Source organism: Marmota monax, unplaced genomic scaffold (genome assembly GCF_021218885.2).
Source record: "Marmota monax isolate L192 unplaced genomic scaffold, Marmota_monax_Labrador192_F-V1.1 WCK01_AAM20220418_F8-fsc00006, whole genome shotgun sequence".
NCBI classification, from domain to species: Eukaryota; Metazoa; Chordata; class Mammalia; order Rodentia; family Sciuridae; genus Marmota; species Marmota monax.
Window position 1 is genome coordinate 4,187,212 of NW_026693712.1, and position 18,570 is coordinate 4,205,781.

An 18,570-nucleotide genomic window follows, 5' to 3' on the forward strand; every position below is an offset into this window, starting at 1 on the left:
TATCATTTTCATAAAATGTCTCATCTCAAAATCGTGGCAAGACCTGTTATTCTCCCAACTAGAAGTCCTCTGCTCAACTGCACCCTCCGCCCCCCATCAACACCTCAGCCATGCAATTCCTTAGCATTCTGCTTACCTCCCAGTCCTCATTCTACAAATGCTGCCTCTCTTTGTCATTCCTGAGGACCCACATACTGTTCTTTCTCATTCTTTGCATGCTATAACTTTTTATGACTTTAGCCTGAAATCCTCAATCTCCCAGTTTTGTACTATCTTGGTCTTTCGTTCTTTCAAAACAGGGTTCCAAACTGATTTCCTCTATGATGGACCTCACTTAATTCTGAAAATCCCAAGGAACACTGCCAACATTATTTTGAGTTATAATAGAATTGATAGCACAATGGGTTTTGGGTTTTATCCATGTGTTTAATCTCTTCATCTCAACTCTGTGTATTGGAAATAGGGCCCATGCCTATGTTTGTTCTTCCCTACCAGGTGGAAGTTCAAAAACTATACATGTGGCTATTTATCAAGCATATAGGATCGCTTTTGGTGTAGACCAGATTTTCATAATGAAAATTTTAGATGGCCTTACCCAAAGACAGGTGAAAGAACTTAGCTGCTATTAAACTCCGTGATTCCTACTCTTAAAGATAGGATCACTTATAAATTTGACCTGTTGCAAGTCTGGTTTATGTAAAGAGCTTTGCTTCATTTTATCATTCAGAATTGTCTTTAATTCCAAGTGGCTATTTTGATTTATTACATGGCATATTTTTTATATCACCTCCAAAAAAGATATTTCCAAAGACTACATTGCTTTCCATAATCCATAGCTATTTCTAAAGGACCTGAGCTACTTTCTAATTTTATTTGATATGCATGATATTTTAAATATTTACCCTAATAGCTGAAGATTTGTTAATTGTACTTAATCTACATTGTTTTTCCTGGACATTATGTTATGTTCTTGTGCATTTCTGTCTTTCAGTTTGGGTAAGGTTTTCATTATATTTTAAAAATCTGTTTTTCCCGAAATAGATGCCTCAGGCCAAAAACCTTAACCCAATAGATGCCCTATAATATATCTTAGGTGTATGAAAAGGGGCTTATTCTGGTAGTCAGCAATTACTAGCAGAATAACAGCTTCAAAAGGGAATGGAAATAGAAATATGAAAAATATTTAAAGTCTTGGCCCCTGAGGAGGTTATGTTCTGATTTGATAACTGAGACGTATTCAGTATATATTTACAGGAATTTTGTTAGGATTAAGCAATGCAAAATGATATTTACTTACGTGCTCAGGTTGTGAGTAACAAAAGAGAACTATCAGCAGCATCAGTCTACCTTGACTGGAAATGAGAGAAGTCAGTTCTGCCTCCTTCATGGATTTTCTTGTCATTTTCCTTTATTGTTTTCCAACAGTGCTTGGCCTCAAAATGCCACTGCTGAGAAGTTATTTAGCTCGATTATGGTTTTGCTTAGTATTGTTATTTCTTCCAGTAATAAAGGCAGTATTTTCATATGGTTTCAAAATATTGCTCACCTAACAGTCAGTTTGAAGGATAAGTTTACACACAATGTTAATTCAGCAGAGGGAAAGTGAAAAGATTGCACTTTTCCTCCTCCCACCCCAGCTGTCAGCAAGGCCCTCTTCCAATACAACTGCTCACCACATTGGGGAAGGATGTTACCAGGTACATTTCAAGACAAAAATGTAAGCCCAAGCCTTTTTTAAAAATATGGATTTTTGTCTTGTATTGCAAAATATCTCGGTTATCTGATCAACAAGAATTAATTGCACAATTTCACATCCAGACATTGGAAATACAGCAGGGAGAAAAGGAGGGTGTAATTGGACTGTCCTAAGACTGGAAATATGGCAGTGTTGGGGAAGCAGGAAGGGCATTGCAGGCCAATAGTACATGGAGGGAGGATGGAATGTGACATAACCGAGGGCATGGTGTAAGGACCCACAGTCAGGCCTGGAATGGAGAATTTCTTTTTGAAAAGTAGAAAAAGGGGGACTGGGAAACTCTGGAGGGTCATGGCTCATGTCCAGAGGCCTCATCTGATGCTCATAGAAAGCCATTGTTGGCTCAGGAGCAGCGGCATGATATAATGGAGGCGATGTCTCAGGAGAATGAATCAGGCATTGATGTCCCAAGACTTGGAGAGGGACACCCCAGAGATTGGAGATCATTGCTGCATGTTCCAGGGGTGGAAGGGGCAACTTCGGCAGCTGCAGCTGTGGACTTCATTTTAAGGCACCAACGAAACTCTTGGGGGCTGTTTTTTATTTGTTTATTTGTTTGTGTTTAACATAAGCTAGTTTTCTGTCCCTTCTGAAATCAGAATCTTGAATCAAACACTTTGTGGAATAATGTGAGTTGCCTCAAGCTTTGAGAAAAGTAATGATTTAGAAAAACAGACTTGGGAGTAAATGTGAAGGAGGAAAAGGGACAGTGACTTGCCCATTTTTAATGGGAGCAGAGAGCGAGCTCTGTGAGATCAGATTAAAGAAGTGCATTGGAGCAGATGGAGGCCTCAGCTACACCATCCTCCAGCCCTGCTGTTGCATGAGATTGAGGTGTTATTCTGCTGTGGCAGTGTCTTGGGACTCAACAGAATTACTTTTCAAGCTGGCACAAATCTTCCTCTGAAAAGTCGTTTACTCTTTTGAAAATTGTTCATTTCTTTTGGGCTCTTTCAGTTTTTTAGGCTGTTAGTAACAATGTTCTTTCTATTATATCTAAAACAGACCTAAAAATTCCTTCCTCTTGTGTTCCTATAACTGTTCATAGTAGCAGTGCCATGGATACCATCCCCCAGATAACCTCAGGATTTCTCTCTGTTGCTTTCTCCCCATTCATTTTGGTGTTATCTCTGGAGTATTTCTCCAGCACAGGCTCTGCTTCCTGCCTTCCGTTGCATCCCCCATCTGCCTTTCCATTTTCTGTCTCCAGCCTCCCCAGTTCCTGTACACCAACATGAGAATAATCCTACAGAAGTACATCTCATCAGACTCTTCGTGAGGTGTACGGGGAAAAGTGGGTACTGAATATCTGGTCCTTTCATTCCCCCTTTTTACAAATCTTCAGTTAATCCTGACTGCCAATCAAAGTCTAAAAGCAGCTCTTTCCCGTCAGGAATCAAGCTTCATGGCCACCTAACTACTGCTGCTTCCTTCCTGCTGCCTGTACTTCAGAAAACACAAAGCTGCTAGATTTCCTTGTAAGCATGTGACGACTCCTTGGTATGATTTAACTTCTGACTTTCTTCATGTTTCTTATCCCTTCTGGTATCTCTGCCCCTCCAAATCATATGTACCCAGCTCAAATGTCAATCCTTCTACAATCAGTTCTGCACAATTTTGGCATTCTGTGGGCAGAAGGGTCACTTAAGACTGCCAGGTAGTAATGGAAGATTTTAGTTTTTCCAATCTAAGGATCTATTTTGTTTTTACTGGTTTATAAGACAAATAGAGATATTATTTATATTTCTACTTTATTGGACTGAAATATGTTTCTGGCACTTACTTTGTGGGTTTTCTTTCTTTCTTTTTTTTTTTTTGTTTAATTGAGAAAGATAGGTCGCCTCATGCCCACACAATGCTGTGCTTATTTCTTTTACAAAACATCCTTCATTCTCTTTACAATTAGAAGAAATGAATTCCTGATTTCTTTATGCTTATCATCTGTGTTGTTCTTTGTGCGCTCAACTAAAATTCCTAGTAAAAGCTAAGTACCTTGAAAACACAGAATCTGGCATTGGGTTTTACACAGGGTATGAACTCCTCCGAAGATAGTAGATCGATCTATTTTTATTATTCATTCTGCATTTTACATTTTATCTACAGGGATATTAATAAAGATTTTTTTTAATTTTTAGAATGTTTACCTAAATGGTGTAATGCACTAAAATTTTGTGATGAAGTCAATACCACCTCACCCATCCGTGACTAAAAGTGGTTGCCACTTTTAACAGTATGGATTTTAATTGAATTAGTCACCTTACTATCTGTAAAAATATATGTCTCCTGCTCTTTCTTGCTTTATGAATTTTAAACCTTATCTCTCAACTTCCTGTTTTGATGGAAAAGACTCAGCTCACTGACACTGCTGACCTCTCTCTCTTCCAACTCCAATTTTCTTCTTCTTCTTCTTCTTCTTCTTTGGTGCTGGGAATTGAGCTCAGGGCCTTGTGCATGCTAAGCACATTCTACCACTGAGGTTCAGTCCCCAGCCCACTACTCCCAGTTTTAAATGGCATAATACCCCTTCCTATTCTCTCATGCATTTTTTTAAGAGAGAGAGAGAGAGAGAGAATTTTATTCATTTTTTTAGTTTTTCAGCGGACACAACATCTTTCTTTGTATGTGGTGCTGAGGATCGAACCCGGGCCGCACGCATGCCAGGAGAGCGTGTTACCGCTTGAGCCACATCCCCAGCCCCTCTCATGCATTTTTTAAAATCAATTTAACCTCCCACTTTTTAGGATAAGAAAGCAGTAGCCTCTGCCCTTCACCCTCCCATTTTCTTCTTTAGTAATGCTTTCTCTTTCCCTTGCTCCCTGCGTCTCTCCTCTCTGTTCTCTTTCGAACCCCTGTTCATTTAATATACATGTGCCTGCCTTACAGGTGTCTTCTTTTTCCCTCTTGCCTTTTATCTCTCTGAATGTCTCCCAGCCCTTGGTTAATATATAGATCTCATGAAGAAGGTGACGTTCTAGTAACCACTTGAAGGAGAGGAGGGAAATCGCGTGACTCTCTGAGGAGAGCAGGCCAACAGAAATCTCTCCTCATATCTTGGGGTGTGGCTGGGCTGAGTGAGCGAGGGTCAGAGAGATTAGGAGAGTGGATAGGGCACCCTCCTGATCTGGAGTCCTTGTTAGGTTATGTTAAGGATTTGGACTCTTGGAGAATTGGGAAAAAAAATGGTCCTTTCTGCTCCATGATACTGAAGTTCTTTTTTATGGGGACTGTCTTCTCTCTGAAGATAGTAATTAGGTTTGGGGATTTGTTTTGGGTTTTTTTTTTAATATTTCTTTTATGCTTGTTTGTTTTTATTTTCTTCTGGTTTCTGCAGTGAGTTTCCTTAGGATTTTACTGTCTTATTTGTCAAGGTTTATCTTGGGCCTTTTCTTTCAGACTTTCACAAGTTTTCTTAAAGATCTGACAATCTTTGCTTATTGTTTCATATTTAAGAACAAAGGATTATGGGAAAAAGAAGGGATTAGAGTATCTATCCTGGACCTTTGTTGTCCATGGACAGGGAGATGGCTTCTGTCTGAAGACTGCCTTATTCAAAGTGGAAGGTCAGGGGTGTGACCTGGGGCTCCCTCCCTTGTACTAGGTACCCTGGTTTCTGTACCTCAGGTTTTAAGGTTTTTTAGAAATGAAACTTCTGATATTTTCACTCTTGGGCTAAACTCTTAACTGCCTGCCATTTGGGTCCGAGCACAGGGACTGAGAGAGGGCTGTCAAAGGTTTCTCACAGGTACACCTTCAAATCTAATGTTTTGAGCAACTTCTCACCTACCCCTCCTATAGCACCTCTCTGAATTGCTGACAAACAGGTCTCTGTTCTCTTATGTCACACTGATGCCCATACTCTAAACTACTTGGCTGCATGAGTGAATATTGTACTTTATGTTCTGTTCCCCATATTTCAGAAATTTGGAGAAATCCCTCTTCTAATGATGGTTTCCTATCATTCTTATATCAGAATTATTGCATCTTTTAGAAATCCTCATTTTATACACCCTAGAGAGGGGAGGTAAATTTTTATCTATCTGCCTTGTATCTGTCTATAAGTCTATCAAGAAAAAATAAAGTTAGTCATTAATGGCTTATTTTAATGTCACACTGACCCTGAAAATCCACTTAACTCTTCTAAATATTTAAGATTTTTTAATTTAAAAAGCCACACTTGGAGGTGCATGCCTAACTTTCCAACTATTGGGAGGCTGAGGCAAGAGGATCTCTTGAGCTCAGGAGTTCAAGGCCAGCCTGGGCAGCATAGTAAGTCCCCCAACTCTTGAAAACAAAGGCGGTTCTAGAGTGTTGCCAAGAATCCACGAGGCAGTAATAATAAGAATTGTTTTTCCTAAATGTTTTTATCAAAAAGTCATCAGAAAGCCTGGCACAGTGGTGCACACCTGTAATCCAGCAACTTGGAAAGCTGAAGCAGGAGGATCACAAGTTGGAGGCCAGTCTCAGCAATTTACTGAGAATCTGTCTTAAAATAAATGTAAAGGCCTGTTTAAAAAGTTTAACACTAGTCATTATTAAAATGATTATTGTTATTCTATGTATCAGGTACTCTGCTAGGCACTTTTTAAATAAATACATGTTTTTAATATAGTTGTAGATGAACAGCATGCCTTTATTTTATTTATTTATTTTTTGTGTGTTGCTGAGGATTGAACCCAGTGCCTCACACATGCTAGGCAAGTGCTCAGCCACTGAACTACAGCCCCAGCGCCATATTTTTAAGTTTAACACTTCATTAACACAAATGTGTAAAAACAGCTATATATTGTGATGTGAGTCACAGAATACTCTACTGAGGGCAGTTTGGCAATAACTATAAAATTTTTAAAATCACATGCCTTTGTCATAGCAGTTGCATATACAGGAAATTATACCGTAGGTATATTCACATACATAATAAAAATACAAAGTCGCGTGTTGCAATGTTCTTTGTATTTACAAAAGACTAAAATCCACTAAATGCCCATTGATAAGGAACTGGTTGAATATTGTTCATTAATTCAAATGGAACTCTTATGCAGTCATTAAAAAGAATGAGGAAGATCTATTGTATACTGATAAGGAAAAGAACACTGAAATACAGTAAGTAAAACAAAACAAGGTGTGGAATACTAAAGCTGTCGTTTATACTTAAAACAGACACACACACACACATATGCCCAGATGTCCCAGGAAGAAAACACAAGTTTCTAAGAACAGTAGGTACATTTGCAGAAAGAAACCAGGCCACCACTAAACGGGGGTAAAAGGGAAATTTGTTTCCTTATTTATAATTTTCAGCTTTTGTACTGGTGCTTATGGTACCTATTCAGAAATAAATATTTAGATAGATAAATTAATTTAAAGTGTCTAGACAACGATATTACTATATTAGAGTTACAAATGGAAGGCCATTTTGACCTAAAAATCTATCTTGGGAGATTCTAAGTTTACCAAATTAGAAAAGCTGAAGAGTCACCCAGCTGTCCTCAGCTCAGCTTCTACCTGCTTCGGCACCTCTGCACCCCACGCTACTTCCTTCTTTTGGTTCCTAGATGTCTGTCTGTGTTTGTACTATAGCTGCTGCCCAGCAGTTCCCAGAAACTTCCTCTGTCTCTGCTGGTTAACTAGTTGCTTCCCAAGTATTGCAGTCTTTGCTTCAGCCTTGAAGCCACAGGCAGGCACACACCAGAAACAAGGAAGGATCTGTGAGGAGTCCCCAGGTCTTAGTGAGTCAGTCCTAGCTGAGCTTTCAGTACAACACGCGACACTCTGCTTTCCCTGGCCGTGTCCAGAAATGTATCCTGTGGAGATCCTCTTTGTTGGTAACAACTGTCGTTTGAAAAATGATGACCAGAGGGTGGTTGGTTTTTTGGTTTGTTTTTTAATGATAGTGGATGTAAAACTACCCCCACCTGTACTAGAGTAAGGAATCTAGTGGGTTTTTTTTTTTTTTATGCCTTTGCGAACACTAATTTAACATGAAGGTAGACTCAAACACAGGAATTACTGCCGTAATTAAAAAGGAACACTAAACCACAGTGAGACGCTTGTTTTTATTCACCTGAGCTGCAGCTTAATATAGCTTCTGCCAGATGGCTCCTTATTTACCTGGCCTTGCATGTGAGGATACCTGAGTGCAATACATTCTCAGCAGGAGGGGCAAAGGGCCCGGGACCTGAGGTGACAAGAGAAAAGAGGGTCGAGTTTACCTTAAACTCACAGAGACTATCACCAGGAGGAATGATAGTTAACTCTATGTCAAACTTCTAGTTCTGAAAAATTGTGACATCTGAATTTATGTCATCATCAGACTACTGAGGTCTGGGCAGTGACCCATATTGGGCCATTGATAAGGATAGTCCAACCTGGTTTTTATTTTTAGATTGTGTAACCATTTTATTGAATCCAGCTTGTCCTAGCTGAATAAAAATTCTTTCCCCTAGTAGGTGAAGTTGGGCTTGGTGGGTGTAAACATGACTGTCTCACTGCTCTGAAATTCCTACTGAAGAGCTTTCAGGACCCATAGCTGATGCATAAACTGGAATGGAGATGGGAGAAGAAATAACCTGCCAGCACCAAGTGATGGTTTCCACCATCTTCTGCTGTTCCTATGGGTGCTTAGAACTGTCAGCTCATTTATCCTCCTGAAGCTCCAAGCATCTTACCAGCAGGGACCATTTCAATAAATATTTGTTGAAAGAAAAAAAAATTTTTTTGTTTATTGTTTTCTAGTTGAGTCTCTTAGTTGGAGATTAAGGGAGCTTAAAAGGCTTTGTTTTTCTGTTAAAAAATAAAATAAAATTCAGCCTGGGGTTGTGGCTTAGTTGTGGAGAGCTTGCCTAGCATGTGTGAGGCATTGGATTCGATTCTGGGCACCACATAAAAAAAATAAAGTTATTGTGTCCATCTACAACTAAAAATATTCTTTAAAACCCTGATTTTCTTATTTTCATGATTTAAATAAAAATGTTCAGCTTAATGGAGAGTAACTTTAAAGTTACGGAGAGTCCTTGAGGAAGCATTCCGTTTCCCCTCCCACACTTTGCTTCTCAGACGCAGGCATGTCTCTACTGTTTGGACTCTACAGAGCTTCAGTCTAGGTTTGACAAAACCTCCAAGGTAAGGGGCAGGGAAAAAAATCTCAGCTGTTAGGAATTAGCTTGTTTGAGTCTAAAGCATCTTAAAAAAAAAAAAAAAAAAAAAAAAAAAAACTAAACTAACATGGAATTTACCCATAGATGAAACTCACTTTCTCTTTGAGACAATATGTAATTAATCCCACATCAATCAACATGTGATGACCACTGTGAGCAAAATGCAGAACTGAGTGTTATGGGAAAAAATAAAATAAAAACAGAAGTTCCCTGCCTGCAAGGAATTTGGTATAGTCATTGGATAACAAGACGTGGGTGAAAAGCTAACAGATCAAGGCATTCATTGTTTAGGGGCAAGGTGAGTTACAGGGAGGCTTTGAGAAGAATGTCCTCCTGGTAGGGCCCTCAAGCACAGAATCTGCACTGAAGACAAGCACAAGTTTAAGGAAGAGCCAGGTGGAGGGTATCTGGAAATAGCCTCTTTTAACTCGAACATGCCTGTGTGTTTTGTATTGCAAGACATTGTTCAGATAGGATGCACAGATATTGTAATCTGTCCACCTGAATCAGAACCACCACGTGACACTCAGTACTGAAGTGCCTGACCAGGTAGGGCAAGGTCAAGGAGGGGCTCAAAGCCAGAGGGAGCTGGGCTTTCTTTACATCTTTGTGCTGGATGTAAGAGGAGCTTTCTCTCTGCCAGTCTATGTATCAGGGGTGTGGCCTCGAGAGAGGGACACCTTTTTCAGAGTGGCTTTTAGCAGGAATGGCTCTTTCTATACAAAAGGGCTATACAGAACAGCAAAGGCTCTGCCTCCAAATCTTGTTCTATCCCCCCATAAAATTGAGTAAATATTTAAATGAATGCTGAGATGGATTGTTGAAGTTCCACACACAGTTGGTCTCCCTACCTAAAGAGTGCTTCTCAAGTGGATTTCTGTCTGATGCCCCTAAAGAATAGGAGTAATATGTGTGTCTTAGGGAATAAATAGAAGAGGCAAAGGTGTGCTCCAAGGCCAATTCACAATTTGAAAACTCTAAGTTCGTAAGTTAAATTAGTATTAAAATTTAAAAGTTCGATTATTTTATTTTAAACCAATCAATGTTTTCTAATAAGAGTTCAAGGTCTCCCATGTAATCTTTGTCACATAATGCAGTGCAAATAAGAACTAAGCCTTTTTAATATACTTGAGTGCTTTAAGTACTGGAAGAACCAAAGAAGTAAAAGGTTGGATCTCTGTTCTCCAATATTTGTCTACTTAGGAAAAAAAAAAAAAAAGAAGAAATGCTAACTACAGAATGAGAACATCAGTCGTTCATAGGAATTATTACTTGGTTGATTATGTTTGTCAGATACACTGGCTCTTGATTTCAACTTTAGGATAGGACTCCTAGTATAGACTACAATGTTTCTATGCGTGACAGGGCTAAGCAAGCAACAGCAAAGCTTAAACCAGCCAATAACATTTCCTGTCTGCTTGTTCATATGCAGGTGGAAATATCTAATAGGTGGTAAATTAAGGTTAAAATGAGGAAATCTGTCATAGCAATGCCATTTACTATGTCTTACTTTATGCTCAACTACCACAGTGTTTTTACATCCTCAAAAGTATGTCTTACGTGTTCATTGCTGGCATCAAAGAAGTTCTGATCCTTTAATAACACCTTCTTTTCTCCCCTCAATATTTCTTTATTCGGTTTGGGGATATAGCTCAGTTGGTAGAGTGCTTGCCTTGCATGCACAAGGCCCTGGGTTCAATCCCCAACACCAAAAAAAAAAAAAGAAAGAAAGAAAGAAAGAAAGAAAGAAAGAAAGAAAGAAAGAAAGAAAACTGAATATTCCTTTTCTCCTGCTTCCCACATTGGAAATTGTACCCAAGTGGTGTACACCATGATGGTCATTGTCCATTTGTTCAATGTGCAAATTCTCTTGACTCACCTTCCTGTCTACTCTCTTCCACTCTTTTACCAGGGTTAGATCTAGTTTTTCCAAAACCACTTGACCCTGACTACATACTGTCACTATCCTTGACCCTGTGGTTTGTGTAAAGATGAATCAGATTTCCACTTCACCATGGGGCTGTCACACTGAAGAGCTAGTAAGAAGGATAAATGGACAAGTAAGTGGTTGGGGGATGGATGATTGAGTGGGGAGAGAGACTGAAAGAGAGAATGTGTACACAAATACCTTACAGGTGAACGGAACTGAGTTTGAATTTCAACCAAGGTAGATGCTAGTTTTGTAAACTTGTTCATATTTGATGAAAGCTTCAGATATCCCATCTGTAAAATGAAGGTAATCAATCCTATCCAGCCTGGGTGGTTGTAAAGATTAAAGACTGTAAATTGCTTAGGGAAGTGGTTGGCTAAAACAACAACAACCCAAAGTGGAACCTTCATAACTACAACAAAAGGTGATAAGTGACATAAGAGAAGTACAAACAGAGTGGGTGGGAGTTCCCAGCACCTGCAGGCAGCCACCCCTTGTGGGTTCCAGAGCGCTTGCGCACAGGGCCCTCCCATCCTCCAGGTGATCTGCTGCCCAGCACACGCCTAGGCTGGCCAAAGCTGGGCGGTGCAGGGCCCACAGGCACAGCCCTGGGAGCTGAGCAGTCCTTACACAGTCGGCCTTTTCAAGTGAAGTAGCTGTGATCTGCAACTATTGCCCTCCAGCCCAGAGGGGTCAGAATGGAGATTGGGAAAGTGCACAGCTGTCCAAGTTGACCAGCCTGTCAGTGGGGATTCAAGATCATTTGCTCTCCAGAACTCCAGGTTACTCCACCGTTTTTTTCCTTCCACTTCCCTCTGGATGTCTAAGGTGAAGCGTTTCTCTTTCTTCTCCAGCTCAGAGGCTGAAAATGGTGTGGAGGACAAAAAGAAAACCAGCAGGAGTCCAACAGCCCAGTCCCCTACCCCCTCGGTGGAGGCCGAGTCCCCAGACCAGAAGAAAAGCATCTGCCTGCGGTGAGTCCTCACTTGACTCTTTGTTCTCGGGGTTGTGGGAAGACTGGGGTTTCTAGTTTTATGGTTGGTGTGAAGAGTGTGGACCGACTGTAGGCAAATAAGGCCTCTGGGAAAGAACAGAGTGTTTTTCCTTGACAGCCAGGCACAGGCACTTGGCTTCCTCTCTCATCTCTTTCTAGCAGCCTCTTTTTCTCCTCCTGCCCAGCCTTCTGAAGTATGGGTAGCCTTTTCAGAAAGCACTGATTTTGCAGACTGATGAAGCCAGGAAGCCCCACTCCCAAGCACAGATTTATTGATTGATTGATTCATTCATTCAGTCAGTCAGTCAGTCAGCTATTTGTTTGTTTGTTTGTTTGTTTTAGCTGTTGATGGGCCTCCATTTTATTTATTTATTTATATGTGGTGCTGAGAATCAAACCCAATGCCTCACACATGCCAGGCAGGTGCGCTACCACTGAGCCACAGCCCCAGCCCCCAAGCACAGATTTATGAAGCACCTGGCAAGGCTGGCCAGTTGCAGCATCTGCTCAGCCTCTGGGCCTGGCTTCTCACTTTCCTGGGAGCCATGGAAAAGAACAGAGGAAAACCCATCCCAGTGATCCACCAGGCCACCTGTGTCTGTGACTGGGCTGTGAGGGAAGTTAGCGGGGAAGGGAGACTTTGAGGTATATAGCTGTGGTTTCCATCAGTCTCCGAGACACCAACTACCAAGAAGGGACTTAAAGTTGCTTTTGAGCCCTTTAAAGAGAGTAACTAAACCAATGGTCAATGATAGGTAAATATGCAATTTTTTTGTTTGGGTTTTTTGGTTGTGATTTTCTTGATTTTTTTTTTTATTTTGGTTTGGTTTGGTTTTTTAAATACATAGATTGAGCCCAGGCCCTTTCACATGCTAGGCAAGTGCACTGCCACTGAGTTACATCTCTGGCCCCCAATGTGGTTTTTTTTTTTTTTTTTTTTTAATCTCAGCTGAGGAGCAATCACTCTCCCTGCCCATTATTAGAACTTCTCCCTCTTTTGGCGCCTACTAACAAATAATTAACTAACTGCTTCTTTTCACTTCTTTCCTGGCTCCCAGCCCATATCTTCTCTCCAAATCTATTCTTCATTCAGGACCAAGCGTAAGTTTTAACTCTGCTTCCAGATTTCTCTTTTCAGACTCTGATTTCCAATTATTTCTCCATCTTTTCTGCATGCCTGTCTTGTGGCATCTCACTTTTCTCCATCCCTTTTACAGTAGTTTTTTGTAAGAACATCCTGCCTCACTCACCAAGTGAGTCTCTCCATAAGGGCACAAAATACGTTATTGTTTCATGTAATTTTCAGCAGTGTCAACTGGCTCCAACAGTCACCTTGCAGACATTATTGGTTTTACTCCAACTTCCTCAGGCTTCAGATAAGAACAGCACATTGCATCAGGGAGGACACGCTGGAAACTGTGTGGCCTCATGGCCTGTGCTATGGCACAGGGGCGAATGCTCTGTTTGCACTGTTGGGAAATCCTTAATCATTTTTGTGCAGAGGCTGCACACTTTAATTTTGCATGGGGCTTTGCTCATTGAGAATGGCACAGTTGAAAAAACCCAAGAGTAAAGAAGCTTTCCACACCAGAGGTCAGCCCTACACAGACAGCCCCCTGTGGCTTGAAATTACCCAAGGTAGAGTCACCTGCTCACCTTGTCATTCCTGCCTACATGCAGCCTGTGGTCTTCAGAAGACCTGGCCATGTCCTTGGCAATGCTGTTGGTACTCATTTGAATCAGAAGAGGTGATGACACTGAAATCAGAAAGGAGTGTGAATAACTGGTAATTTGACATTTGTAAGAATAATTTTCTTTTCGAGGACAGACATTTACTCATAGTTTCCAAAATGTGATCTCTAGAATTCCCCGGAAATTTATATGTATAAATAGGTTCAATGGCCTGTAACTGAAACCCAGTCACTTACCTTGAGTTGCTAAGCAGCACTTAACCTGTGCTGTGAGCCTGGTGGGATCATGAACTGTTGGGGCTGGAAGGGGCCGAGGACATCTATGGCCTGTGTTTTCACAACTAAGCAAATCAGAGCCTAGTGTCGTGTCTAATGTCAGTCATTTCTGCCCCTCTGTGGCATCCAAATTATTTCATATTCTTCCTAAATCTACTTTGAACCAAATATGAACAGGCCCTCATATTAAGGAATAATAATGTAAAATCATGGATTTCTTGTATATCATTTCCTCCCAAGAAATAAGCAGGCAATTATGCAATCATAAGACTTGTTCATATATTACCTCTGGAAATCATATATGCATTTCACTTGGACTGTTTTTAGCTGTAGGATTGAATATATGTTCAGATTCCACATCTGCTAAAATGGAGAGCCAGAACTAGAATCACTTTAGAAAGAAGTTCTGGAGCTCTGACCTCTGCCCTTAACAAGACAGGACCTAAGAAGACTTGACCCAGATCTAAACATTGTTTTTGGTTTTTTTGTAACTGATTTCACTCTTACTATTTTCCCCCATCTGAGATGTTTTGTTTCTCTTTTCCTCATACCCAATTCTTGCTCATCCTGTTAGGCCCCACTCATTAAGCCCACATTGTTCTGTTGACCTCCTCTTCCCTTGCCTCTTGTTTGACCTACTGTCTCTGTACCTTCTCCCAACTCCTCTGATACATCTTGCTGAATCAAGTCCTGCCTTCTTAAAGCCGTGTCTGCTGCGTGTACACACAGGCTCCCTAAACATAAAGACTGCCTTGTGTGCCCAAGGCATTTAGCACAATGCCTCCCTCAATTAATACTTGTTAAATATTAATGGGTTCTGAGACAGAAATATTCTTTGATTGAATTATAGCTCTAATTTTATTTGGTAATTTTCTTCAAATACTCCTCTTTATACTGACGAAAATACTTTTGAAATGATGTGGTTACTTTCACATCGCAACTGTCATTTCTCCTTTTATAAGTAAGTTATCATTTCTGCAGTTTGTGCTGATAGCCTGCTCTAATCCCCCACTCACTTGAGACTCGTGCTGTGTAAATGCCCTAGAGTATCAGGAATGATTGCTGATATCTAGAAGAGACAAATAAACATCAGGTTTTCGCGTGACATAGTATAATAATCAAGATTTATTATAATAAATAATGAGTGGATAAAACAATTCATCTTATAATCTCCTGGATTTTATTTCCCCAGGTCAAAATCCAATTGTGATGGTACCTCTTTAGTAGGTGATAAGAACGACTGTAAAACAGAAAGCAAAAATGACCCTAAGACTGAAAGAAAAAAGTCTTCCTCTTCCAGCCAGGTAATAGGGGAATGGAGTAAGTGGATGACAGAACCGTTAGGGCCGAGGAAGGGAAAGAACCTGAGCATGGTAGCAGCTCAATTCACAATAGCCAAGCTATAGAACCAACACAGGTGTCCTTCAACACATGAACGGATAAAGAAAATGTAGTATATATACACAATGGAATATTACTTAGCCATAAAGAAGAATGAAATTTTAACATTTGCCAGTAATGGATGGAACTGGAGACTTTCATACTAAGTGAAATAAGGCAGTCCCCAAAAAACAAAGGTTGAATGTTTTCTCTGATATGTGGATGCCAACCCACAACAAGGGAGGGTGGGAAGGGGAAGAGTAGAAGAAGTCCATTGGATTAGACAAAGGGGAGGGGAGGGGAAAGGAGGGGTAAGAGGAAATAGGAAGGGCAGTAGAATTAATCGGACATAACTTTCCTATCTTTGTATTTGAATACATGACCAGGTAACTCCACATCATATACAACCAGAAGAATAGGATCCTAATTAGAATAAGTTATACTCCACGTATGTATAATATGTCAAAATACATTCTACTATCATGTGTATCCAAAAACAACAAATAAAATAAAATAACCTGAGCAGGCAACTTCCTGCATGACTGACATAGGCACAGGAGTTCAGAGAGTTTGGAAGGACAGACAATGGCTCTTCCTCTGGTCAATTTCTCATCAATATTAGATTCTACACCTGACCTTTCGACACATACTGAGAGGTAGCGGATGCTGTGCTGTGTCCCCTAACTCTGACAAGTACCCAGAGAGCATATACTAACACAGTGCTTGTCTAATAGTTAGCAGGACAGGGGACGATGTGACATCCACAATTGAAATTACAGAAAAGGCACCAGAGAAGAAAGGCCTTCTGCAGAAGTAATTTCAGTTCTGCTCTCAGATACACCCCGATAGGTAACAAAGCCCAGTTCTGTGTCACTGAGTGTGACGTGTTTACTTGGGCCAGGAGTTTGGGGTTGGTGTTTTTTGTTGTTGTTTTGGGTGTGGGGAGTTGATCTCAGGGCCTCCCACACACTAAGAAAATGCTCCACCCCTGAGCTCCGCTTCTAGGCCGGTCTTCTTGTCATTTGGGGGCTTGAGAGGGGGTTTTTGACATATCACCCCAAATGCTTAAATATGTATTTCCTAAAAATTAAAACAAACAGCACACCCATGAAATTTAATGAAGTACCAAAATTCAGTTTGTATTTCCATAACTGCCCTAGTAAGGAATGTCCTTTATAAAGTAAAGGTGTTTGGGATTTTTTTTTTTTCCCTACCCAGATCCAATCAAGAGTCAGGTACTATATGTGTTGTTCCACTACCTTTTTTTTTTTTTTTTTTTTTTTTGGCTCTTAATTACATGGACATTTTGGGGTAGAGGGGGGCGCCAGGGGTTGAACCCAGGGGCACTTAAGCACTGAGCCACATTCCCAGCCCATTTTTGTATTTTATTTAGAGACAGGGTCTTGCCGAGTTGCTCGGGGCCTCACTAGATTGCTGAGGCTGGCTTTGAACTGGAGATCCTCCTGCCTCTACACTGATGCTTTTAAAGACTCCATGACCTAAGGTGTTTTAAATCAAATGTGTGAACAGTGCTCCCTGTAGCCATTAAACACAGAATACTACTGAAGCTCCCATCAAACACCTAGCTTTCATCAGGGTATCTTTCTCAGTGCAAAGTGCCCTCCTAAGAAGCAGCACAAGGAAATGTACTTTAGGTAAGGTGTCTATCTATAAAATAGCTGGCTTGCAGGGACCACCTGTCATTGTGACAACCTGGTCTACAGCTTTCCTGTACAGCAACAAGAGGTCCGGTCCTACCGTTGAGCCCCCCTGGTTTGGGGACTACATCATCAGGGGCCTACTTGCCCGTCTCTCTCAGTTCTCCTAATCAGACTTTTTCTTCAGAAGCATCCTATGCAGCAGAGTGATCCTGCAGAGGGAGGACCTAGCTCAGAGAGATGCCACCAGGCTTATAAGGGTAGCACACTGCCTACTTTTTTGGTATGGCTTAAAGCTCCCGGTATTCCTGAAGAGAGGTCCTAAGCCCTGGAATAGGGACACCGAGTTCCTAGGATTATTTTGAGGATGAGGTTTGTGAAAGCAAGTTGCAAGCTGCACATGGTGAAGATGAAGAAATGTGCAGCATTTCCAACTCTTGGGCCTTCTACTGCCCTGGAGAGTTAATTCTTTTGTGTGAAATCCCACTTGTCAGCCGGGCACAGTGGCACAGGCATGTAATCTCAGCAGCTCAGGAGGCTGAGGCAGGAGGATCTCAAGTTCAAAGCCAGCCTCAGCAACTTAGCAAGGCTCTAAGTAATTCAGCAAGACTCTGTCTCAAAATAAAAAATTAAAAATGGGCTGGGGATGTGGTTCAATGGTTAAGCGCCCCTGGGTTCCATCCCTGGTATAGAAAGGAAGGAAGGAAGGAAGGAAGGAAGGAAGGAAGGAAGGAAGGAAGGAAGGAAGGAAGGAAGGAAAGAAGGAGGGAGGGAGGGAAGGAGGGGAAGAGGGGAAGGAAGGGAGGAAAAGAAGGAAAGCAGGCAGTGTGCTACCCTTGTAAGCCTGGTGGCATCTCTCTGATGCTTTGGCCTCTGGCACAGAAGAGAAAACCAAGACCCAGGGAAGTGAATTGACTGGGCCATGATCCCACACCATGGACTGTAGTCCAGGTTTATTTGAGTACAAAGCTCTACCCTTTGGGATCTTCTGAGGTACCCATATCCTTAGTGCCCTAGTAGCCAGTACCTTCTCTAGTGAGATTCCTTAGAGTTCATCTCATTCCTTATCAGGAACATCCTTGTCCTGCCTGATACTTCAGCTGACCACCTGCTGCATGTGGTGTCCACCCAGCGAGGCATTAATCCTGTTAGAATAAACCTTTGTGCTCCAACTGAAGGGCTGGGTGAGATTTATAAGATCAGAGAGGGTAAATTCCTAAAGATAGCATTAAGGGAGGGAAAATGTGTTATTTAATCTAAATTGGAGTTAGGATTTGTACAGTGAGGCCTGTGTTTTCCTCTCTGCAGTACAAGGCGAACATGCACTTTCACAAGTTGTTTCTTGATGTCCCAACTGAGGAACCACTGAGGCAAAGTAAGTTTGGACCTGTTTTAACTTCTAAGCCACATATGTGAGAAGCTGCTACTTATTTGGGGAACCGAGTCAGTGTGGGGAATAGGTTTCTGAAGGCAGCAGGTCATGGAGGAGCAATAATGCCAGCCACAGTCACCTTTCCCCTAGTGCCTTGCAAGGTAAGAGAGTAGAATGAGAAGCTGAATCTCTTCATGAGTTATGGACTCATCCAGCATAGTTCCAGAATGATTTCCTGCCTTTTGTATTTATTGCTGAAATACAGCTGATTGAATCATCCTGAGATTTTTTTTTTTTTCAAGTATAACAAGCCTGGGGCAAGAGAGGCTACAAGAAAGTTAAAAGGACACACAGGTCAA

The 18,570-nt window shown here is 41.1% G+C and overlaps 1 protein-coding gene across 4 annotated transcripts in view; it reads left to right on the forward strand.

Annotated features, from left to right (window-relative positions):
* Gramd2b (GRAM domain containing 2B) overlaps positions 1–18,570 on the forward strand; it is a 125,159-nt gene that overhangs the window by 85,387 nt on the left and 21,202 nt on the right. For all 4 annotated transcript variants that reach the window (XM_046460243.1, XM_046460244.2, XM_046460246.2 and 1 more), the window contains 3 exons: positions 11,695–11,814; positions 14,994–15,105; positions 18,148–18,214. In XM_046460243.1, coding sequence (XP_046316199.1) covers positions 11,695–11,814; positions 14,994–15,105; positions 18,148–18,214 — 299 coding nt within the window. The remainder of the gene's footprint in view (positions 1–11,694; positions 11,815–14,993; positions 15,106–18,147; positions 18,215–18,570) is intronic.